Below are 26238 nucleotides of genomic sequence, written 5' to 3'. Positions count from 1 at the left end.
AAATATTATGATCAATTTAATGTGTTATTTCTCATTTACTCAATAGACTACACGCACCCACTTAGTAATACTTTAGCTTTTCTTTTGATAGTGATAAGATATTAATTCAAAAAAGGCATTGTACATATACCTTATGTTAGAAGGACTTATCTTCAGTTTCAAACTATATAAGAGATGAATATTTTATATATTTGTTTGTAACCTCTTATAATTGAGTTTGATGAACATTTCATCTCTTGTGGTATATTAATGTGTGATTTTTTTATTAATATTATCTCGCATAAATTAAATTTTATTAATCTATCTCATAAGAGAAAACATCTTTTAAATTGAATGAAACGTAGTGTACACTAGCGCCTAAGTTATTTAATTTTAATAGAATTTCAAGGTTGGTTAATGGATGGACATAATGGTTCATTAAAAGTTATGTCACTACCAAAATGTGAGTTATACCACTGCTAAAAAAGCAGCATTTAGCGAAGATATTAGTGAAGAACACTATTCCATCGCTATATAACGACAAATTTGTGACAAAATTACCATTTTGTTACAAAATTGACAAATAATTTTTTGAGTAATAATATAGTGACGGATTGGCAACGGAATATTTATTGTGTCTCTAAATGTTAGCGCTAAATTTTGGCTCCTAATATTTTCTACGGATTAAGTAACAAAGTACACGTGACAAAATTATTAAATATCGGGCGACGGAATTAGTGAAAAAAAATGTTGATAAATTTTTTTATATATTCTTATAAAACTTATATTGCTTAGTGACGAAAATATCCGTCATTATACTTTTTTCTAAATAAATACATTAATTTGAAAGCAGCGAATGTTAAAATCCTTCAATAAATCAGTGGCAAAATATTTTTAAAGACATATATTCTAGGGCACAAATACATTTTAACATTTTCAACCTCCCCCTTCAAAAAAGCCTCTCTCAAACTCCATCTCCACTGAAGTTTTCCACAAGCTCCATTGAAAGCTTCACAAGTCTTGTTGCAAGCTCCATTTAAGCTTTCCAAGTTCCGTTTTAAGTTCAATCTCCCATCTCGAATTGAATTTCGTTTGGCTCTCCATCTCAATAGAACTGTGGTATTCTCAAAATGGGTAGTTTAAACTTTTCTTTCTACAAAATAAGAACCCCAACTCGTTTATGCATTTGGATGTTAAATTCACCGGATTTCGATATCAATGGCTTCATTTGAAAAAATCATTATTTTCTAGTTTAACTCATCTTCTGAAAATAGAGATTTTGGTGGTTTGAGTGTATAAAAATATGATAATTTAACTCTTAATCTTTCCATTTCATTTTGCTTGATTGCTTGAAGTAGGATGGTATTTTCTCAAAATAGGGGTTTTATAAATTTAATTGTTCTGAAAATAGGATTTTCTCTAGAAATTATGTTCTCCCTAAAATTCCATGAGGTTTATAAGAGAAGAAAATTATATTAATTATATTTTCCCTTAAATGAGAGTAATCAGTAAATATTTACAACTGAGCAACACAAAGAAATGAGAATAGTTTTAATACAACATACCTGTTGATAATTGCCTTGAATCTTTTGAACTTTCAAGTATTTCTATAATTGAAGAGATTGAGTAATTATCTCATGTTGATACTTGATAAAGTTATCTTCCTCTGTCTGTTTTTTCAGAAAATAAAACAAAAATTAGATTCATTGCTTAATATTGTATCATTGACTGATTATTCTTAACCGTTATAGAGAGTAGTACATTTAGAAGGAAGCATAAGTCTAGCAGTAAATGATCGTTCTGACAGGGGTGACTTTTTTATCCAAAATGTTGACTCAAGATCATCTTACACAAATGTGTGCTCGTAAACTAACTTATTTTGTGAATGTACACAATTTGATAGATTATGTTAATGAACAAACATGACAAGACTTTATTTTCTTATTAGAGTTGTATAGACGTATAGTACTGATGGTTTACTATAATGTTGCAGATTGAAGTTGTATATAGAGAAATAACCAAGAATTATAGTTAGACTTGAAAGTCAAATTCATCCTATATGCATAATACAGAAGTTTCTATTTTTTATTTTTTTGTATTTTTGACACAGTTGCATACTGTACATTAGTTAAAAAAAACTAAAAGAATGAAACATTATCTAGTGCGTAAAAACTATTTCTGATTGATTTTGGTATTTTGACTAAGATGGTCAACAAAAGAGGACTCTTCTTTAGATGAACTTTTGTATAGGCTATTGAAAAGAGTCGAAATCCTATGCCTAGTGAGTTACACCTGCACGTTCATACACATGGACATGATGGGAAATCATTTGTTGGTGAGCATTCTCGAGATGTCAATGTAAGTCTAAAACTCAGAGGTGTTTCTGTTCTTTCCTACTTTTGTTTATGGTGCAATTTTAGTCCTGTTTTAAAGTGTATTTGTTGCTTTTGTTTGGTATAATTCTAATGATATTTTGAGACTTTTTTATGTAATTTTAGTGTTATTTTGACGTGATTCTAGTGTCGTTTTTGTGTGACCATAGTGTACTACTTTGGTGAAATTATAGTTCTGTTTTAGAGAGAAACTATTGCTGCTATTTTGGTGTAATTCGAATATTGTTGTTTGAGGTTTTTTGGAGCAATTTTAGTGTTGTTTTGGTCAGTCTAGTAATTGTCATGCTAGCATGAATATTAGTGTTTTTATTGTCGTCAGTCTAGTAAGTGTCCTGCCATACGCTTCCCGTAGGTTGAAAGCTTCTTGATAAGTTGTTGTTTCAATTAGAATGGCTATCGCAAGAATAGTGTCTCTTACTTTTCCCGGACAATCTTTGGTTTTATTATATTTCAAGAAATCGTGAAGCTTCATAACACAAGATCGAGGATGGTCCCTTGTTTGTTCACTCCCGAATTGTTCATTTAATGGATCTTGAACTGGAACAACCAACACTTGCAAGTTTCTTGTTCAAAGATACTTGCCTCGTACTGCTTAGTATAGACAACAAGATGCAAAACAGTGTTATATCATTCTTGTTTAAAAGATCATACTTATTAAAATCCTTTAGGTTTTTAAATAATAACTTGAATTCTTAAAATTGATGATTCTTGACAACTAAATGAAGGCATGTCTCTCCATGAGCAGTCACGTTTTCTGCTTAGTTTGGCAAAGCCACATGAAGCTCATTCATGACATGTTCTCTACCTTTGATTACTGCATAGTAATACCTCAGAATCATGAATAGGCACCAATAACTACATAACATTCTTCTTGTTTAAGTTTTCATAGACAATTTTACAGTTTTTTCATCTAGAAGAAACGAATGACCTGTAAATTTTAGCCTCTGTTGTTTTTTGGATGTACACCTTATTGGAGTATTCAATAGTTCACAACTCCATCTGAAGTTAGTATTCAAAAGTTCACAACTCCATCTGAAGTTTCCTCATTTTCTATGTACTCTTTCTGAGCTTATTAACTTTGTATTTCACAGAGCTATAGAAAGGTAATGATAAATAGGCAGATGATAAGTGTGTTTATGGAACCTGATATTGTAGAAGTACGATGTCATTTTTTATTTTTATCGATCTCCCTTCAATGATTTCAAACAAAATAACTCTGAAGTCACACACATCCAACTTCTCTTCATATTTTCTCTATTTTTGTTGAATATCATGTATTGCAAAATTTTACAATTATAGGTGGAGACTCAGTAAGTGTGTTACAATCTCGATGGTGCTCGATTGAATGATGGTGGCCTTTATGGTTGAAGATTTATTTGTCCTTCTAAAATTTGTTATGGTTTATGGTCGAAGATAGGATAGTAGAAGAATGACATGAAATTTTATATGTTCATAGATTATTATATGCACATGGAAATCAGATAGCCTATCTTGCTGCAATAACACAGTTCTTTCCTGGTAAAACAAAGGACATGTCCTTTAGGCTTAAAAGCTTGTGTATTTTTCTCCATTTTCCTTCAAATTTTTGTTTTTTTCCCTATCTTTAATGTGTTGTCATTTTCTACAATTATTATAGAAAGTATATGAAGAAATATTACGGGAAAAGTAGCATCTCAAACTGATATTGATCAATGTGATGCATATTACCAAGTTGCGGGGGGGGAGGGGGGGGAGAAAAGAAAGATATAGGTCTTGGATCTGAAGCAAAAACTTAGCAGAATCTTTGTGACTCATCATCATTACCACCTCCATTTTCTCAATTAACATCGATAAAAAATATAAATAATTTTGTAAAGCAAATGATGTCTGCACTAACTAGTCATCTTGTTCCTGTTGTTATTGAGCATGTGCAAGCATCGAGTACTCCATCCGGCAGTCCATCGATTGTGACACCTCTCCTGCTACTAATGTGAATGAGGTTGATACTACAATTTCAAGTGACGATCGTATCCCTTAGTCTCCCACAACTTTAGTTTTTGATAATATCATATTTTTTGGAAACTACAAATTGCATAGTAATATTTTGATGAACGTAGGTTCATTTTGGAGTACTTAATGATTTTCTTTTGATATATTTAACTAAAAATATGTGGTTTTGGAGTTTTCTATTTATTTTATGAATCGTCCATCAGTATTATACTATATGAATGTTTGTTAATTCTGGAGTATTTAGTAATTTTAATTTATTTTATTTGAACAGTGCATATTTAAAATAACCAAATAAAATAAATTTTAGCAAAAAATTTAGCGACTATTTGGTCGTTGCTATGAAAAGAATGTTGGTGACGGACCAACGACGAATTATTAAAGGCCTAATATGTCGTAACAAAATAAGTTGCGATGGAAATTTAGTCACATATTTATCCAAGATGACGAAATGAATTATGAAGTTAAAAACAAAACTATATAAATATAATGACGAATCAGTTTGTCGCTAACAAGTGGTGACAGAAATATTTCGCACTATGATGTCGTTAAACTTGTGACGGAACTCATTTTTCGTCACTAAGAGCTTACTAATGAGCGTAATAGCAACAGTCAATAATCCGTTGCTAATCCGTTAGTAATCATTATTAATGATGAATTTTCATTATATAGTGAGGATTGTAGACGTCACTAAACACTATTTTTTTAGTAATATATTTAAAAGGAAAAATAACTGAGAGACATTTCCTCTTGAAAAGGAAAAGGTGGTAGTGATAATTTAGAATTATTATATCTTGATTTGTGAGGTAAATGAACATTTAGGCAAGAGGTAACTTTGAATATTCTGAGTTTTCCACAAACGGTTACTCATGATATGAATATATATTTTTTGATGCTTTGGTAGTCTAAATATCTTGATAAATTGATCAAAATATTTAAGATAAATCAAAATAACATCATGAAAATTATATGAAATCATTGCAATCTGATTGTAGTAACGTAGACCTCTTTGCAGAGCTCATGAGTCACTTATCTTATGGAATAATTGTATTTCAATTATCTACAACAGAGCTCTAAAATAGATTAGTGGAAAAGAAAAAAGAAGTAAACTCTCATGAAGATGATAAGATTAATTATTGACTTATTATTAGTTATTTTGTTTATTTTGGAATAGGTTCTACTAACTACTTATCACATTCTGAATTCATCAGTACCTTGAACAACTATAGAACTAGTTGAATTTGACATAAGTCTAATCTTTGACATGTTCATATATAGGATTGTCCAGCACATAAGCTAAGCGGGAGAATAAGAAAATTGAAATTAAGAAAGGATGTATGTGTCAATTGGGTATCCTAAAGAATGAAAAAAAAAGAAATTGTTAACACAACTGTCTAATTTCTTGAGAAGGATCAGTAAATAAACCATTTTCCTAGAAGTAAACTAGTTTCTACATGAATTGAATAAAGAAATAAAAAATTCGTCAATTATAAATTCAAATGCTTTCCATTGCATTTTAGTAGTGGTAGAAAAGTTAGTAGACATAAGAAAAATACTATCTCAAGTAGTGGGAGTAATGTTGAGAAAATTAAAATAGAACTTCATGAGAAGTTGTTAACATTTCAATATCTTTTGATATTGAAGAAAATATTAAAATTCAAGAACATGAAAGTGTGATTATAATAGTAGTACTTAGTCGTTGGGGGAAGAATCATAATGAAGATTGATTTGTTTTGTATGCCTAAGAGAACTTTTATGATACATATCCTGAAAAGAAGTACACTCTTGTAGGGTTTCATGATAAGGTCTTTCAAATTCTAGTACAAAATCGATTTGTTACGACGAATCACTACTAGACAAAATTGCATGAGAAAATAGCTTGGTAAAGTTCTTTCGATAAGAAATAAAGAAATGTTTGTGAATGTTGTAAATGCATAGTTAAGATTCTAAGTGGGAGATTATTAGGATATATACTATTAATCATGTGATTAGACATAGTATTCTAACAATTTTCAATATTAAATATCTAAGTGAGAAATTGTTAGGATATATACTATTAAGTATTAACCATGCATTTAGATATAATACATTATAACAATCTAAGTGGGAGATTGTTGGGATATATACTATTAACCATATGTTAAAAAAATATTTATTAGAGAATAAATATTTGCTCAATTTTAATTGATCGTATATTTGTTTATGGTGTCTGTTTACTTATATAGTAGATGATTTGGTGTGTAGTGTTTTAGCTTATACACAGAGGATTAAATCATCGGTTCTTGTAAGTATTAAGTTTTTTGTTCACAATCTAAGATGGAAATTGTACGTGTCATTGGATACAATTGTAGCACAATATAGATATAATTTATCTTGATTATGAAAACGGTATAGTTTCAACTTCTTGTGCTAGTGGATTTTGTGTGCATTGAACGGGACCAAGTAGAGATAGTTATTTTAGTTTGATTGACTAAAATATATTCTCGAAACTATTAAATACACTTATATTCTTAATCTTGATATAACTATTATGATCTGTATGTATTAATTATCTTTTTGATTTATTAAAAGGTGAGATTCTGAGATGGTTAATATATCTGGTAAGTTGGATGATAATATATATTGGTGAAATAATATGTTAGTTGATGGAATCCATGTCTGGTTATAGGGATTGATTGATAAGCCTTTTCTTATAAACTTTTATCGTGTCAAACCTTGCAGGTGGATTTATGAATCTAACACATTAAATAAACTAAGCAGTGCTCTAAAGAAAATTAATTATTAAGTTAAATTTGTCAATAATTTAATGTATTGATTAGTATCTGAAATCTTAAAATGAAAAATTGCATAAGTGAAATTTCACAAAAAATGCTCGCAATTCAGAAGCTACTGGCACAAATGCATTATAAATACATATTTAAATCTATATAAATAAAGAGTAGGAAAAGAGCTATTACGCTTAATAATGTCCAAAACCATTACTTTTAATGATTAATACCCTTCTATTCTTTTCTGATCTTTCATTCTTATTTCTATAGTTGCCTCAGGAATTGAAGTAAAGTTATTTTCTTACGGTGAATCAAGTCTCATATTGTTAAGTGGAGAAAGGCAACGAAATTAACACGTTTCTCTGATTTCGAGGAGTGATTAGTCTTTAAAAAATTATTCCATACCACAAAAGATTGATTATTATTTGAATTATATTACAATATAGATAACATAATTTGACATCAACGCACAACTGAAAATTAAAATAATTGTACTAGTAAAAGGCTATCTTCTTTGAACAGAAGTCATGTATTATAAAATCTTAATTTGAGTAACATATATCAATCTAACACCGTTAGTTTTTAAAAAATAAAATATACCCTTATGAAATATGTTAATATTAATCTTATAAAATTTAAAAAAAATATTATTTTGATAAATTACTTAATCTAATAACGTAAAATGGGAGGGGGAGGGGGGGGGGGAGAAATTACACCAATCCACATCTTGAACAAAAAAGAAATAGATTATTAATTATCTTAAAACAATCGACTAATAAAACTTGTATTTTTATATCATTGAAGTATTTGGAAATCAGAATACGACATGAATTCTTGCATTCTATACCATTATAAAGTATTCAGAAATTAGAACACGCAAAAGATACAGCTAGTTGTGCAGGTGCTTTTTGCTGCTGGACAATACTATCGTCCTCTGCTTTGGAATTTCTGCTTTCCATCTATTTTGACTTTACTGTTTGATAAGCCAACGTTGTTTCGTTGCTATAAGACTTGAACCGGGTGTATTACCCCTTCTTGTAAGCGGGCAAGAGGATAGATTCATGTATAATCGCACCAAGAAGGGGTAAGACATCCGGTTCAAGTCATGATGCACCGTGATATTTTAAAGATGTTGAGTTCAAGTCTCACAATTTACGACATAAAAAGGGTAAAAACGATAAATTCATGTCTAATGCACCAAGAGGGGGTAAGACATCAGGTTCAAGTCTTTATGTACCGTGATACATATAAGATGTTGAGTTCAGGTCTCATGATTTATGGCATGAAATCACTTTATATGGATAAGACGTGGAGTTTGAGTCGCAATGCACTATATTGGTGATATTTTGACTATTAAGGCAAAAAGTGTGTTTTTGATGAAAAGTAGTCATGAACCATATTCAATTGCAAGCTTCCATTCCCTAAAGTGAATATGATAGTCGCACATATTATGTCTGAAAGAAAACAAGTGATTGAATAATATGCATTAATATGTAATGGGGTACTAAAGCTATCATAATTTGATATGCTCACATGTTTCGTGTTCCATTCATGAAGAATGAAAATTTTTGATAAATGCTAAAAGTATAAATTCATTCTCTAAAGTGAATGAGGTGTAAGATATCAAGTTAGGCATGAAAAAGATCGCAACCTTTGGTTGTAGATGTGTTATCACTGACCTCGAAATTTAGTAGACTAAACTAGAGCCAAAAGTTAGGTTCTAGAGTGTGTTGTTGAAGATTAGAGTCGTAGATGAGATTTTACGTGTTTAGAATGAAGGGCTAGTGGTTGAACTTAAGGTACATGTTAGACCTTGTAGCTTACATTATTAAATACTATCAAGAGACGCAGTCCGTCGATTTTTTGGCCAAAAGCGACGAAAACATGACACAATTGCTTCCGTCGCTTTTTAGCTCAATATTTTTTCAAAAGCGACAGTCATCATCGCATTTTGATTTTTTTTATGTTTATTTAACAAAAGACGAACTCTGTCTCTTCATTTTCATTTTCATTTTTTATTTCCAAAAGGTGATGCAGTTCGTCGCTTTTGTGGAAATTTTATTTTCAAAAATTCCATAAAAGCGACAGACTATAGGACACTATCCGTAGATTTTCTGGAAATTTACTTTTTTGAAAATCTAGAAAAGCAACGGACTAAATCACGTAGTCCGTCGCTTTTTTGTAATTTTTTTGACAGCAGATCCACCTGCAAATTCAGTTAAATTCAATTCAAATGTACATTATTCAGCTCAGTCAAACATACATAAATTATAACAATCTACATAAACATAGATTAAGAAACTTAAAATACATTCAAAAGCATCTAAATCAAAATTTAAAGGCTTATAAAGTTTTTCAAGATATGTTTTAAAATTTCAAGAAAATCATAAATGTGTAGAAATCTAAACTAGGGAGTGGGTTCTATACAATCATCCTCATCATCAGTACTGTCGTAAGTGTCATCAGGAGCCGAAGTAGTAGGTCGGCGACCGAGGTTCATCATTTATTCTTTGATTTGTTGAACGGTCGCACTCATGTTTTCTTGTTCAGCTACTTTTCTATGATTCAACTCTTCCAGCGTAGTGGTAAGTTTAGCTACTTGATCCGACATAGCAGCAACCTGAACACCGTCAAGTAAGTCGACTTGACTTGATGATGCAATTCCTTCTATGCCTGACTAAAGTCGTCTTACATCGTTTAGAGAGACTAGGCCATAGACACTACCCTTGTGTGTCCCCAAACTAATTTGGCTTTCCAAATCTGCGTGAAAAGTTCAGGTATCAATTGAACCGACCTATCTATATTCTCAGCGACGTAATTCTAAAACTCATTCGGCATATTTAATATAAAAATTGACATCAATATATATACATAATAATATATTCACTATTAACATATATTATTAATGTTAAACAACTTTGAAAAGTTCGTTTGCCTCTTTCTTCCACCCACACATCCGGATCCGACTCATTTTCTTTCTAACTGACATGAGTCTTCCTAAAAACCTCCCGTGCAACGGGAGTGCGTCCCAATTCTTTTTCCTATACATAAAAAATTGAAATTTATATGATATATATGAATCAAATAATTATTTATGTAAAAGTTTGAATTAGAACTTATCATCTCTCTTGTAATTGTTCCAACGACTTTGCACCTCCGGTGTGCAACGAGCCACCATTAAAACTGCCTCTAGCCTCTTTTTTTGGCTTGGTTTGATATCGCCTTAAACTTGTATGTGTTACAATACAAACCCAGCTCATCAAAAACATGCGGCAACATTCAATCCGGAAATTCAACACTATCCCGAGCTTTCTATAGACAAGTAGGCAATATGGCGGATGCCTTCCTCTCAAATGTGATCGTAGTGACATGATTGTGCCTCGAATCTCAAGTACACATAGTCTAAATAAAAAAAATTGAATAACGTCAATAGATCGATGGCTAAAAAAAGTAAAGCATACAAATACTCTTTAAATTAATAAACGTTACTTAATCGATTAAATAATACCTTTATAAAATAATAATATTTAATTATCGCGCCTACATGAATTTAGAGAGATTTTACTATATATTTGTTAACTACTATTCTAGTGAATTACTATCCTATAGATTTTCCCTTGTCATTGAGGTGTACATTTAAATATGAACAACTATCCAATAGATTTCCCTTTTGTCATTGAGCTAAACTTTTTTAGGATTTTATGCTAATTTTCATATTTTTAGTTTTACTTTTCTCTCGAAGGAAAGTTAAAGTATTAGCATAAAATTTAACTTTCTTGAAATATAAAAACATAATTTTCTTGTACTTTTGGTTATTTTTTTTTCTCAAAGGAAACATATGAAATCCTATAAATCGAAGACTAGTTTTCTATATTATAAACACAACAACATCCGCGATGTAGTCATTAAATAATTTTCTTTATGCGAAAAATTTTTCCCTAACATGTTAATCATACTTCTAATATTAGTTTATCATATGTAGGACGCTTGGATAAAAAATGAATATTTTATTCTCATAATTTGAATTTTGTGTATTGTTTGTTTATATGCTTTTTACATAATCAAGTAAATTGACTTGCAACAATACATAAGGTTATTTATAGAGTAGGATTCAATAGTATGAAAGATTATGCGAAAAAAAATTATTTTAAAAATATTGTGTGCAACTATTTAGAGATTCTCTTTAATAGAGAAAAATATAGTACAGATATACTATATAAACAATGAAATTCACATTTTATACAATATATGAATATACTGGTAATTTAGTGAAATTACGTAGGCGTGTTGTTGTAAAATTAAATAGTAATTACTTGATTTAAAGTTTTTGATAATGGAGTTATATTTGGACAATTTTTTAATAAAGAATATTTAGAATTTGAATATATTTTGTTTGAATATTTTGATCCTCATTTTCTAAAAATAAAAAAAATCACCCAGCTTGACTAGCTTAATCACGTGTACAAATATTCATTCGACTGGACACATTTTTTGCTGGTGGCTTGAGTTTTTTTTTAAAATAAACAGAAGGATGAATCTTGCAACTTTTTTAATAGCGAAGGATGTTTTTTGTTCACTTTTATAATACAATGATGTATTTTAGATTGAGATCATAGTTGAGGGATGATTTAGCCAAAAACTCGATAAAGAACATAAATTATCTTCTAAAAGAAATCAATTACTTTGATTTGTCTTATCCTTACTCATATGCCTCCTTTTGTTTTGAAGTCCACATGAGTTCTTCTTCTTCTTTTCTTATTTTATTTATACCGTTATTGTTTTTTATTCTTTTCTTTTGTTATTTTTTGTTTAAGCAACAATAAACTCATATTTATTGTAACAACAATTAGTGCATGTTTACAGAAACAGCAAAAAAGAGACTTATTGAATATTTCTAGGCGTAAATTACTAGTTTCATTTTTAAAGAATTGGAAATTTAAAAAATATATATCTACTTTATTATCTAAATTTAGATACATCATCAAACTGTCACATTGTCATGAACCGAGCCCGAACCCAGATGTGACACGACGTATAAGACACCGAAAAGTTTGATACAAGCCTCATAGCATATCATCACATAAAAACATAGGAAATAGTGAGGAATTTAAAACTTTTTATCCAAACAATCTAAAACCTTTATTTAAAACAACGAAAGTCTAGACATAGTTTCACATGGCCATCTAATACAATTGAGGTCTCAAAATAGGTTCACAATCCTAAACAATAGAAAGTCTAGAAAGTATCTACATAATGAAAGACATGAAATATAAATAAAGCACTTTTCCTCAGATCCATGAGGACACACCACAAGATTTGGAAGAAATCAATCCAAGCTTCGACCAGAAGGAATCACCTCAAATGTCGGAACCTACACTCTGTAGAAAAGTAGAAGAAATATGGGTTTACATATAAAATTTACTAAGTATGATATCCATGCAAAAAGTATTCTTTAAAAAGGACATTTTGGTTGAAAACCATGCTATGTGCCAATTTGAGGAAACATCAACCTCGTCGATGAAATTCTGTGGGTCCTCTCAAATTTCACCCCTAGAAATTCCAGAGGATTAATTCTAAAAAAATCTTTAAGTCTAGGTGCCAATGATCCACAATTTATATTATCTAGGTGCCAATGATCCACATTATCTGGCGTATATTGTTTGGGATCTCGCTCCAAGAGTGATAAGCATGTACATAAACTCTTCTAACATAATCTTTTAAAGCCCCGGCAGCATCCGTTACCGGATGTCACCTGCAAAACACATAATAAATGTGTTAGTTCATCAATAATATATTAAAGTATAAGAAATAAATAAAATAAACTAACAAATAGATAACAAACCAAACTTATGATGATCCATCCAGCTCAATCATGACTCTACCAAGTTTGTCCTTCTAGCCATGAACTAAAGGAGGCAACTCATCACCTGGAGTAGCACTAGGTGTAGTTGTAACTTAGGGTGATACATGAAGATGCACATAACGTTGACTCAATAGAGGCTAATTGGTTATAGCATCTAACTGCTCACTACTAGAATCTCGAATCTTCATGGCAGATAACGGGGGAGATGTACCTATGGGAGATGGAGTATCTGCCGATAAGGGTTGTCCTCAACGAATAGCCTGTAAAGGTAGGTCTCGTAGTGTAGTGAAGGCAATGCCTCTAAAGTAAAGGGAAGACCAACTGATCGACGATAATTCGGATAACATTATCGAGGATCCGTTGTACCAAACAGAATAGCAAGTATATGTGTATCATGGCTGATGCGCTTTGGCGCAGAGGAAATAGATCCTGCAATATCCTCAGGATCTATGATCTCCTAGACTTCTTCTTTTTAATTTGTTTAGTCAATCTAACTTCAAGTTGGTCGTGATACCTATCACCATCACCGCTTAATGACATCTGTATGAAAATTTACATGTATAATATATGTAAAAATCATAAGTTCAATAAAATTAGCAAAATATACTAACTTACATATTTATACTAGCTAACTTTCATTTTACACTTTCTCGTCGCTTGTTTCAATTCCATCATTCTGACATTCTTCCTCCTCGGTTGTTTCATTTACATTATCATCTCATTGTTCGTTATCAAATGATTCATTTTCCTCATTCTCGAATATTTCTTCCTCAACATTTAGTAACTCATCATCGAATACTTCTTCTAATATGTGTTGAGGATGTTGTAGAGTGATTTCCAATTCAACATCAACTTGTTGTTGAACAATTGCAACATCATGTTAATATGCCATATCTAAGACATTGTCAATATCAATTTTTTCCACAGACTTACTTTTTTATAACAATCCACCAATCTGCTTTATCTCTATGCAATGGACACGGAATGTAATACACTTATTAAGCATTTTCTGCAATGATAAAATGATCATAACTCATGTATTTCCTGGTGTGCTTAACTTCAATTATATTATGTTTATGGTCCCCCTTTGTGCCTCTGTGTGATGGGTCAAACCACTCACACCGAAATAATACAATGCTTCACCTCAATAATCTTATGAATGACACCATAATGTTCAATAGTTTGGCCAGCACCGTCAACATAACCTTGTATGTAGACGCCGCTATTATTTGTTTTCTTGTTCCTAGAAACTTCTTAAGATTGAAACTTAAACCCATTGACACAATACTTATTCATTGTCAGTACTTGAACACTTGAGTATTCATCGTAAACCTACATGATTGTTGTTGTTTCAAGTAATATAATTTATCATAACATGAATATATTATTTAATATTTAGTTATTTCACACTTACATAGTTGTATAACAAATTAAAAATTGTTGTATGGATGGCTTCATTAAGCATGTGTTTAAGAACAAGCTGATCATTTTACATTCAAGTATTTTGTTAGTTAATGAACACTTATTAATATGTAATTTGATAACATATTTGCAGCACTTACTTGAGACATAGTTGGATCACTGAAAAATTAAGTAAAAAATGTGTTACAACTGACTGCATTTTCATATCACTGAAGCCTCGCTTTTCACACTTTCTAGATCCTCGATCAGTTTGATTAAAAATTGATAACGGTGACAATGAAGGATCAATATTGCCTTCATCATTGCGATTGAGCCTGTTTCTCCTACATAACACATTATCACCAAAGTAGTAAAAATAAAAATCACCAGTTTTTCTCTCAATATGATCTTGAACAAATAATCCTTCGATTTTTCCTCTTTGCTTAATTGTTTGCTTGGATTTGTCAATTTTTCTGCATGTGTGTGTGTGTGTGTGTGTATATATATGTGTGTGTGTGTGTGTGTGTGTGTGTGTATACATATATATACATATATATATATATACATATATATATATATATATATGTATATATATATATATATGTGTGTGTGTGTGTGTATATATATATATATATATATATATATATGTTAATAAAAGAAATGGTGAATATGTATAACTTAGTGAATATTTCAAATGGATATATCCATCTTGTTTGAACCGGCCCTCCTAGTCGGGCCTCTTGTACAAGGTGAATTGGAAGATGCTCCAGCGCATCAAATAAATGACATGAAAATATCTTCTACAACTTAGTAGTAATAACAACAATATTTTCCTCCATTAGATCTAAACTACTCTCCAACAACTTTTCAGAACACAAGTCTTTAAAAAAGACTTACCTCTGTGATTGATTTTCATATCCTTTCTGGCAGATGTCTGAAAGCATTAGGAATTAAGTTTTCATGAACACATGAAATCATGACTTTTCATACCTTTCAAATTTTCTTCATTTATATTTGCTCGCTTTCCTAAATTTGAAGCATAGCCCTCTAACATCAGCAAATTTTTAACCCACTCACAAATTTCACGTTTCTCATTTAATGTGAATGAAAAGTTGGTTTTTGGCTTAATTATTCTACCATTCGGTAATTCCTGCAGTCATAACTCTTTTCTCCTACAATATTCCTTTAAATTCATTCTTGCTATTGGATTGTCTTTTTTCTTACCTTTAACATCCATCACCGTGTTATTATCAAAATAATTTTCAATGTGCATCGCATCAAGATTATGTCGTAGCAGATTGTCCTTCTAATACGACAACTCTTAAAATATGCTTTATTTGGTCAAGTTATGTTCAACACCATATCCAGGAAGTGCCCTGTGAGTAATGGATTGCTAAATGTATTTTTTCGTCTTTCTAAACTCATGGTCTATTTGCAAGAACTGGCGATTACAATCAAATCATGTATTTTTTTTGTAATTCTTTAAAATGAATGCCTTACTATTTTCCATGCATACAAACATGCAAGCTTTCCAGCTATCATCCAACCAAACAACATCGCGCATGTGGAAAAATCATTAATAGTTCACATTAAAGAAGCACGCATAACAAAATTCTTCTTAGTTGACATATCATAAGTCAAAACCCTTCAAACCATAATTGTTTGAGCTCATCTATTAATGGTTGTAGATAGACATTAATCAAACTTTTTGAATTTGAGCTCATCTATTAATGGTTGTACATAGACATTAATCAAACTTTTTGAATTATTGGAACCTCGAATAACACAGTTTGAAAAAATGTACGAAATGGTCATGCACATTTCAGGAGGAAGATTATACGGACTAAAAACTACCATCCAACATGAATAAGGCGAAGTTGCATTAGAGAATGGGATAAAGTCATTTGACATAATCCCAATTTAACATTTCTTGGTTCACTTGTAAAATCAGGATATACATTATCAATATATTTTCACGTTTCACCATCATATAGATGAGACAAGACACCGACGACCTTCGATATTCACGATGTCATCTCATAGGGCATACCTCAGGGATGCATACAACCTCTTTAACCTAGGAATGAGAGGTAGATAATGCATCGCCTAAACTGGGACAATCTTTCCAGTCGAAGTCCTCTTACAACGGGCATGTCCATAAAACTTATAATTTTCTAATTCACAATTAGTCTTGTAAAACAACATGCAGTCATTAACACAACTATAAATTCTATCATACGTCAATCCTAACTTGAACAACAAAGGCTTTGCCTGATAAAAGTTCTTTGATATGTTAAACTCTGAATTAACTAGTTCACCCAAAAGATCAACCATTGAGTTCATAATCGCAACTGACAAGGCAGAACGCAGACTCCCTTCACATAGTGGATGACTAGACTCTTCTAATTGATCATAGAAGCGTTTTGCTTCTTCATTAGGAGCTTCATCAAAATATTATTCCGGCTCTATCCCACCTTGAACCCCGAAAGCATCACTGATCATTTCATGAACCCTATCATGTTCAACCTATTAATGACAAAATTGATTTTCTATAAGGTTTTTAATGAGGCAGCACTCAATGCGTATTATAAAATATGTGTATTTTTTCCTTCACTAGATTTTTTTTCACTGAGTTTTTCCTAGTAAGGTTTTAAGGAGACACAATATCTATAAACATCCAAGGGGAAGTATGACAAATCCACTTAATTGTGTGAATGTTTCTCTTAATCTATATCCTAACGTAATGTATCAATTCATTATATTAATTAAATAGTAACATATTGTCAGATGTTGTAAAAGAATGATTAAACACCCTATAAAAGCGTAATTTCACCCTTAGAAAATACACATTTAAAGAGATTTATACTTTTCAATCCACTTGTCTCCCTATATTGTTTACTATCCTATACTTTCCTCTCATTTTACAATAAAGATCCGTTACTAATTTAAAATAAAGGGTGGTCTCGCAAGAAGTTGTGTATTTTGTTTTGTAGGCTTAAACTACAATACAACGAACTCGTCCTTATCACCTAACTATATTTATATATTGATTTATAATCGCCCATAGTTTTGATTTTTAATTGCCATTGCCTACTTCGTCTTTTATTTTCTAGCATCGTATAACCTATCACCATTTATTTTGATTTTAAAACAAAAATATTGAATGAATACTAATTCACTTTTTTGTAGAAATACCGTATTCCATTTGTAAGAAAAATGACCTAGTGTTGAACATCCTATTTTTTTTCATACTAATCCAAAACAGAAAGGAGAATCTATTTTCTTATTTATCTCCATACTCAATTTCCAAGCAAAGGGGGGAAACATAGAGATTGCAATGGGACGGTATGAAATAGGAGCGGAGCGGATTGAACTTAATAAAAAAAAGATTTTAATCCACTCTGTCCGCATAATAAGTTTTTTTCAATTTCAGTCCACACAGCATAATTCATTTGAGATTTTTTTTCTAGTTAAATTTGACATTAAAAATGAAGTTTATTATTTTATTATGTATTAATTTAATAGGATAGTGATTTCAAAGTTTATTTATTTATTTTTAAAGGTCAACAGAAGTACTTAAGAAATTGTATTATTTTTCATAGAATCATGTTGAATATTTTAGTAGATTTAAAGAAATTATCTTAGCAAATAATGTTCCAATAGAAAAAGTTAAAAGTAAATTTAAACCCCAGGCAGCCTTGACGAGTTAAACATTTTACTGTGGACAAGATTCCTGAAATGATTTTTATTTGTTATCAATTAATCCAGAGACTAAGGTCAAGAAATCCTACTTTCCCTATCATTCCGATAGCATGGCCTATGCTCGATCAAATTCATAATTTTGCCTCTATCATTTTGGGACCAATGTTCTTTAACTATTAAATAGCAAGGAATTTTGTCAAACAATTAAGTAGGCATGAAACACTTCATCTGAAAGCAGTAGTAGTTGGTAAACCTAGAAAAATTAATGAGTAATGATTCTATTATGTATCCAGTTTTCAACTAGTGTAACATTTTTTTTTAATGATAATTCGTTACTAGAGGTGAAAGGGCAACCATAGATTTAATTCTCTTCCTTTTATTTGGGTAAAATACCTCCCCTAACGATCCACAAGTGCATTACTCATCAAATTTAACTACACATTACAGCTGGTAGCGCTAAAGAGTCTGTCTGATCCAACCACACTATATACCAACAAGAGAATATTGTTTTCAACAAAATATTATTACTATAATTTACACATATTTAGAAAACCCCTATCTAATCTATGAAATATAAACATGACAATGAAACAGCAAAATATCTGCAATCCACCTGAAGCAGCATGTATCTGTCAAACTCAAACTCAATGCTCACATGACACTGCAACTTTTGCAAGAGAAGGCTTAAATAATCAATAGTAGTTAAACAGAGCATTACATGGGCGGCATTACCTGCTACCAATTCTGATTATTCTGGTTAAGCTAGTAAGTAAAACCTTAGTGCACAGAACCCCCATTATGAAAAAGAAAAATCATTGTTACTGTGAGAGGAAACTACCTACCTACAAGCTATGGTACTCAGAATCATTTAAAAGAGTCTAAACAACATAGCCTACAAGTGTCCATCCCACAAGCACATATTTTAAAGGCAAACATAACATAAACTAAAGTCTATTCAAGGGACACGGTATATGTAGAGTAGCTATGACAAAAAAAAATGTTTATATTACTTCATATAATATTAGTTCTAGTTGGGGTAAGCTACCAGAGACTGACATAAGCACATTAAATGCCTCCATTACCCCTACTTCATATACTCCCACTGCATTAACAATCAGTATTGGCTCATTCCCAGAAACTCACAAGATCAGCACACTATCCAAGGATAACTTTCTTTCATACACAAGCTTTTAAGTAGACTGTATTATCAAATAATGGAATAACACAAATACTACCAAAGTGCAAATCTTCAAATTCTGTTCATCCTCACGCTTTTAAGATAGACCAACAGTTATGCACTATCAACTTCTCTCAAAATTCCTCTGCAGTTTAAGCTGTCAGAAAAATAAAAACCGAGTTTGTGCATGCAAACTACCAAAAAGCTAGTCGAGAATGCATGATACTCAGAAACAGCTCACAAGCTGCAACGAATTAAGCACAATCTTCTATTCAATGCTAAAAACTTATTTGCCAATCCACAGACCATAGCAGCAAACTACATTCATATTCCCTCATCTAAAACAATTTCAGGCGCAATTATAACAATCCAACTTCACTCTGCTCAACAATAAAAATTAGGTAATGAGCAACTTCGGCATATAGAGTTCATGACAGTGTTATCAAAGGCGTGCTTAATCCCTAAAGCGAGGCTCAAAATGCATTACGTGCTTCACCTCGCTTAACATGTGCTTCACTATCATCAAGGCTATAAGAAACGCTTTTCCTTGTGAATGAGCTTTTCCTGAAGAGGCGATGTTGAACCATTGACATTTCACTTTATCGTAAAAACAATCAACTTCTTTGTTTATATATTTGTTATTCATACTTTATAATTATTAGTCTTGGACTATATGTGTGTGTGTGTGTGTGTTCTCCAGTTACACCTTTTCTCAATAAAACACACGCTTTATTTTCAATTCGCGCTCAAAGGCCCCAACAAACCTTAGAGCTTTTTTATGCTTTCTGCTTTAGATAACACTGGTTCATGAGTTCTTTCTTTCTCAAGCCATCAAAATGCATTCATCTTCCCTCATCTAACCCTTAATCACTCACCATCCGGAAGCAAATAGATGATAATTCGGGAATGCAGGTCGATGCATTAACTTAGTAAAAATGTACACTTCCAATAACAAAATTAAGCTCTTTACTTCTGATCCTTTTCCTGTGATATTGGTGCAGCAGTAACTCTATGACAATAATATCAAATAGAATTAGATATAAAGTGTCCATATAAAACTCGCATGGATCCTTCATTGTAGTTATATCCTAATAATTACAACTAGAAAACTGGTAAGTTGAGCTTTTGGCATCATTTTCTTTCGAATAATCATGGAGCATACTTCCTCCACTTCTCCAGCAAATTCTTAAAAGAAGAAACCACTAGATAATAGTGCATGTGCAGACACCAGAAATAAATAGATATCTGTTTGCTCTATATAGCTCAAATTTCCTTACATCAGAAAAGGAACAGGTGTCTTGTTTCCCAATTAAAATCCAAGATGATTCACAGAAATACAGCCTCTTCAATGCAAAATTCTCTAGCCCCACATACACAAAGAGGCAACAGATAATAGATGAACTCCATCTCTCCAAGAGGCATGTCAATGCATAGGGCTTCCATATTAACAGATCGAACTGCAAGCTCTTTTGTCAACTCCAATCTGTACCACAAATAAGTTGGTGGGTAACCACATGCTCCATATCTTCAAATACAGCTCTTACAGAGAAAAAAGTGAGAAAAATCTTCGCGGCTTCATCCCACAGAAGAGGGAGGAGGGAGGTGGGCACGAAAGCATATAGGATACTCAGTTCTGAGGGCATGACTACCAAAAGAAACACATGGTTGCTAATAATAAGAGATGTACCATTTTAGTAGTATGATCCAGAACCACCACTTCCCGTATAACCACTGCCACCCATGCCACGACTAGTATAAACCGAGTCAACCTGAAATTCATCAGAGAAGAACAGGAACCACAGTTATCATCAGATAAACACTAAAGCCTCCAGCAGAAGTCAACGGAGTAGAAGAATACATCGCTGCCACGAGACATGTAATCACTACCATAGCTGGATGAATATATTCCACCTACATCACTTCCACCATTGGAGCCTGCAAACCAAAATAAAATTAAGACAGCTTTCTCTAAACATACATGTAATAACAAATGTTACGAAAAATAATCAGATTTTACAATGAACAAAAGAACATACCTCCACCATAACCCATATCCTGACGACTGCTATACATCCCATGAGAATCTTGACCAGAAAGTGAGCCCCTACTGCCACCATATCCAAGATTTGATCTCCCAAGTCTACTAATATGTAAATAAGGAAATCAATATAGTACCAATGATTGCAAAACAGGAAGAAAAATGAATAAATAACAATTATAAGGCACCTGTCACCATATGAATCTCCATAATGGGAGCCGCTTCCACTGCCAAGTTCGTAATCCAAACGAGCACGAGAATGCTGCACTCCTGCCTCAGCATAGCGGGGATGAACATCATCCTGGCATGTATGGAAGATGATAAATTAATTTGTATCTTCTTGTGCAGATCAGAAAATATCTTAAATCAAGTTTATGGTGAAGATAACTTACCCCTGCAGTGTATGGATGTTTTGAACCAGATGCAGAGTCATATTCACGACCACGTCCCTCGCGGTAAGATGGAGGCCTTTCAAACCGTTGCCCATATCCATCATCAACATAAGATCTCCTTGCTGCAGAGTGAGTACCTCTAGGCAATTCAGGGTAACCAGAGCCACGCGAAGAATACTCATCCCTATAGGATGCACGTCTGTCAGAATGAACCCTCGAAGGATACTCAGCTATTGCTCTGCTTCTGGGAGGAGGGATTTCCTCACGCCGTCCATACTCCCTCTTCAAGCTACTCTTTGGATATGAGGGAACTGCAATTCACTCTTAGTTATTTGGTCATTCATAAAGTTAGCAGATTTCAAATAGAAGATTTTGATGGAAGACAGAAATCATCTCATACCAGGTGGTCTTCGGTCATATGATCTGCTAGATGGTGGAGCTGTGGGTCTTCCCCTAGGAGGCAAATCCATCACAGCCCGTCTATCTCTCGATCCTGCAGGTCGCTTAAAACCACGACTAACTACAGGAGGCACACGTGTACTAACTCTAGTCCCTCGAATAGCACGACTATGTGGCACTATACGACCCCAAGGGGCACGTGGACCATGCATGGACATACGCCAAGGTCGCAAATCTCCTCGTCCACCATATTTCGCTCTGCCCCTCTCAAGGGGTCTTGATAATCTGGCCCTAACTTTAACCTGAAATATACAACTTCAAGAAACCACTCGCAAGAGTTACATATATTCAGGGATACTGTTAAGACAGAAAACAAACCTTGTTATCTCCTTCACCCAATTCCTCATTATTAATACTTTTAGCACAAGTAACTGCAGCTTCATGGGTGTCCAAGGTGACAAATCCGAAGTCTTTTCTCTTGGCTGAAGGCATATTTCTGGCAAGCTCAACTTTTTCAATCTTCCCATATTCTTTAAGAAACTCCCGCACACGATTCTCGTCCCAGGATGCAGAAAGACCATCAACAAACACCGTTTTGACCTGAACTCAAGCGATATTAACTCACAGTCATATCTTAATTTATCAATACAAAATTAAAAAAGTTCACCCACTGTCGGATAACGAATAGATATCAGCAATTGACTCAAGAAGACTCAAAAAGTAAGCATCAATTTCATCGGCAAAGAACTAACAAGGAAAGAAGATGACCAAACTACCCAGCTCAAAAATTAATGCAATGGGGGAAAGGCCAAACTTGAACAGCTAGCACCTAGCTACATATCTAATTTATTGTAGAAAGGAAAAATTAAAATACAGAGCGTCCTCAATCAATCTTCTTTTCTTCGCAGCAGAAGAGACTAAAAGAGAAGGGATACAAAGCAAACCGTAGGACAAAGTATGTTCAAAAACATAATATAACTCTTTAAAGTTGTGTACCTCCAAAATAAGCTAAGAGTCACAACAACAAAAGTCTCCATATGACAATATACTAACTATACTTGACCAGTCATTGTTCCTTCTATTAAAATATAGATATATGTCCAGAGAGTTTACCTGTGACATGATTTCATCCCCAGGATCAATGAATGAATCCTCAAAAGAAACCTTTGCGGGCCTATCAACACCAAACATAACATCTCTCTTTTGTAACCGCTTAAAAGCATCCATTGCCTCTGAGCGCGAAGAGAACTCCAAGAAAGCAAATCCTCGATTCAGTCCATCATTATTAGTGTCTTCGACCAACGTCAAATCCTCAATATTGTCAACACCATAATGCTTCAGCTTCTCTTTTAACTGGGAGGGAAAGCAAACAACAATTACTAGTTAAGCAGCTCCTCAAGACTGAATCATGATTTCTGACAATATGATATGCCTAGCCTACTTACAGCTTCTTTTGTCCAGGTCTTGCATACGTTACCCAAAAACAAAGTATCATTGTCTTGACTTGGAGAGACACCACACTGTTTTCCATTGATCTGGAAATTCCATTGTCAGGAAATACCTTCTATGAGGAATTAAAATCAGTCACATAAAAATTATAAAACATATATTACCACTGGATTTTTCAGCTCAGTACAAGCTCGTTTTGCTTGTTCCACGGTGGCAAATCGCAGGAACGCAAATCCCTTATTCTTCTTTGTATGAGAATTCATCATAAGCCTCACTTCGGTAACCTCGCCAACTTTACAGAAGACCTTCCTGAGATCATCCTCAGTAGCATCCTTGTCCAAACCACCAACAAATATTTCAATTTCCTTCCGCTTACGCCTTTCTTTAACAACTTCATGATGTTCTTCCTCCTCAGCGGCATGAACCATCTCAGCATGCTCCTCCCCAGCATACTCATCTTCTTCATCACCCTCAATTTCCTCATGAACATCTTCAACATCCTCTTCCACCATATCACCCTCTTCCTCTTCATCAACATCTACCTCTTCAGATTCTTCCTCTATTTCATCTCCCTCTTCCTGAATATCATCATTTTCAATTCCTCTCTCATCATAATCAACAGTGACATATTCTTCAGGGTCATATTCAGGGTCATTGTCCTCCAAATCTAATCGCTCACCCTTTCCATATTGATCGATTGACTCTTTCACATCATCCACCTCTGCCACAAGAAAAAAAAAATAAGCCTCCCAAGCCAGTTGATGGAGATAATAAGAGCCTCGTATCCGAACATAATTTTCCTGCAAGTTGTATAAGCTGTCAACAATATTCAACTCTAGAGATGACGTAACTTATCATCAAAGAAAAAATTTAAAAAGAACCGAATGAGGAAAATCCTCAAGAAAAAAGATTAATGTTACTGTAATATTTCCTACCCTTCCTTGTTGTGAATAAGGGACCCTTTCATCCATCCAAGATCCCAGCAAAAGCCTCACCCTTTTTCATTATTTCAGGGTTCGTCCAGCAAAGACGGGTCTTGGAACCAACTCATGAATGCCTCGATGTTACTCATACGCCTCAAACATCCTCTTGGACTTGGAGGCGCCTCATTTTAAAAAATTTTTGTTTGAAACGTGACTTTTCATTTATTGAAAGTTAGCAAGCCATAAGATTTAAGTGATGGTCACAGCTCACCCTTACCAACCTAGAACAGGATAATATTATTACTTAGTTCTTGTATTTCAATTTAGACCCGTAATTCTTTTTTGACAAACTCTCAATTATCACAATTTGCAAAGCAATTGTCAACAGATATATAATAGGAGGGATAATATTCAAGCAAGTTGCACAAATTCCATCAATACTCACTGTTGTTCTGTACAGGTTTGGCATTCAACGGTTGCTCAGGCTCCTCATGCTTTTGTTCAGGGACTTTGAATTCTTGTTTGAGCTCTACCGCGTTATCCTTACTCTCTTCTTCCATTGGTTCCTGAAGAGACTTTGGCTTGGCACGAGATGTACGGCGACCTCCTTTGGATCCAGAACCTGTAGGTGTCTTTCTCGCTGATTTTGGAGGCATAGTTGGTAAGGAGATGTATGTGAGTCGTGAAAAAGAAACAAGAGCTACAAATTGCTACTCTCTTAGGTTTGCTTTATTTGTGCCTAGTTGATGCCTAGATAACACTAGGGCATACCCGCCCCGTTTTCCTAGCAAGATCATAATATATTTGTTACAACTATTTTTTTTTTAATTTTTTTTGGTTATAAAATCAAGCTATAAGAATATAATTATAAAGAGAAAAAGACAAGAGAATAGATAGAAGAGAGAAATATCTTCTTATTCAAGTGTATACCAAATGGTGAGTGATATGTCTATTTATAGTTTACTCCGAAAAGTCATTTAACTAGTAGATACATAGTTATCTACATTGTTATCCAAAAGGAGGTTCATATCATCTAGGGAATACACATACATGAATTTAGTAGTTCATGAATAAACTAAATGGTCAACCCCTATTCAATGAATTTATAACACTCCCCCTTGGATGTCCATAGATAATGTGCCTCGTTAATGCCTTACTAAAAAAAACAGTGGGAAAAATTTCTAGTAAAGAAAAAAGAGTACACATATCTTTTAATACGCACTATTTGTTGCCTCATTAAAAACCTTGCCAGGAAAACCCAATGGAACAAAACCTCGGTCAAGGAAAAAAGAGTGCAACGCGTATTATATTCCCCTGATTAAAACATCACTGAATTTCTTGTGATGATGTCTTCATTCTTGTACACAAACTACTCAAATATTGATATTGACGAATCATATTCAATATCAATCAAATATGATGTCTTCAATCTTTGTGATCAAATCATATTCACGAAGATGTTGCATCGTTGAACTCATCTGACAAGGCTTTGAGTTTAGCCGAATACATTGTTGAATATCATTCTATTCGTCATGACCTTGTTGTTGCAAGTAAATTGCACATTAAACTTGTTCACAACAATAATCATCTTGTGGACATTTTCATTTGCAGTTGATTATCTCTTTACATTGTAATTGGTAAAAAAAATTTCAAAGAAAAATCACATATTTCCTGAATATGGTGTGTCGTTGATCTCAACGAGACGCACTCTTGACTTGCTTCATGGAAGACTTTTATTTTTGCATGGTTTGAAGAAGTGATCACCTAC

General features: G+C 32.9%; 1 protein-coding gene and 1 pseudogene across 14 annotated transcripts; both read right to left on the bottom strand.

Annotated features, from left to right (window-relative positions):
• Positions 1-9533: 9533 nt before the first annotated feature.
• On the bottom strand, positions 9534-15627 carry LOC138338752 (uncharacterized; annotated as a pseudogene).
• On the bottom strand, positions 12241-25310 carry LOC101258799 (heterogeneous nuclear ribonucleoprotein Q). 14 transcript variants are annotated; one of them, XM_069290638.1, is made up of 13 exons: positions 24916-25190; positions 24483-24751; positions 23712-24347; positions 23544-23633; positions 23212-23451; positions 22477-22698; positions 22100-22400; positions 21700-22010; positions 21496-21608; positions 21306-21412; positions 21128-21204; positions 20957-21038; positions 20280-20752 (listed from the first exon to the last, which is right to left on the bottom strand). In XM_069290638.1, exons 2-12 carry the CDS (start codon positions 24516-24518, stop codon positions 20961-20963), a joined length of 2211 nt encoding a protein of 736 aa, XP_069146739.1. In that variant the 5' UTR covers positions 24519-24751; positions 24916-25190; the 3' UTR covers positions 20280-20752; positions 20957-20960. The 14 variants fall into 14 exon arrangements, 11 of the variants coding, with proteins under 11 accessions (XP_069146736.1, XP_069146738.1, XP_069146739.1 ...); XM_069290639.1 differs by having other exon boundaries at positions 21306-21409; XM_069290635.1 differs by lacking the exons at positions 20280-20752; positions 24483-24751 and adding an exon at positions 12241-12878 and having other exon boundaries at positions 23712-24268; positions 24916-25243.
• Between the last annotated feature and the right edge of the window lie 928 nt (positions 25311-26238).

Source organism: Solanum lycopersicum, chromosome 10 (assembly GCF_036512215.1).
Source record: "Solanum lycopersicum chromosome 10, SLM_r2.1".
NCBI classification, from domain to species: domain Eukaryota; kingdom Viridiplantae; phylum Streptophyta; class Magnoliopsida; order Solanales; family Solanaceae; genus Solanum; species Solanum lycopersicum.
Note: the sequence above shows the minus strand (reverse complement) of the source record. Positions and strands in the feature narration are given on the sequence as shown.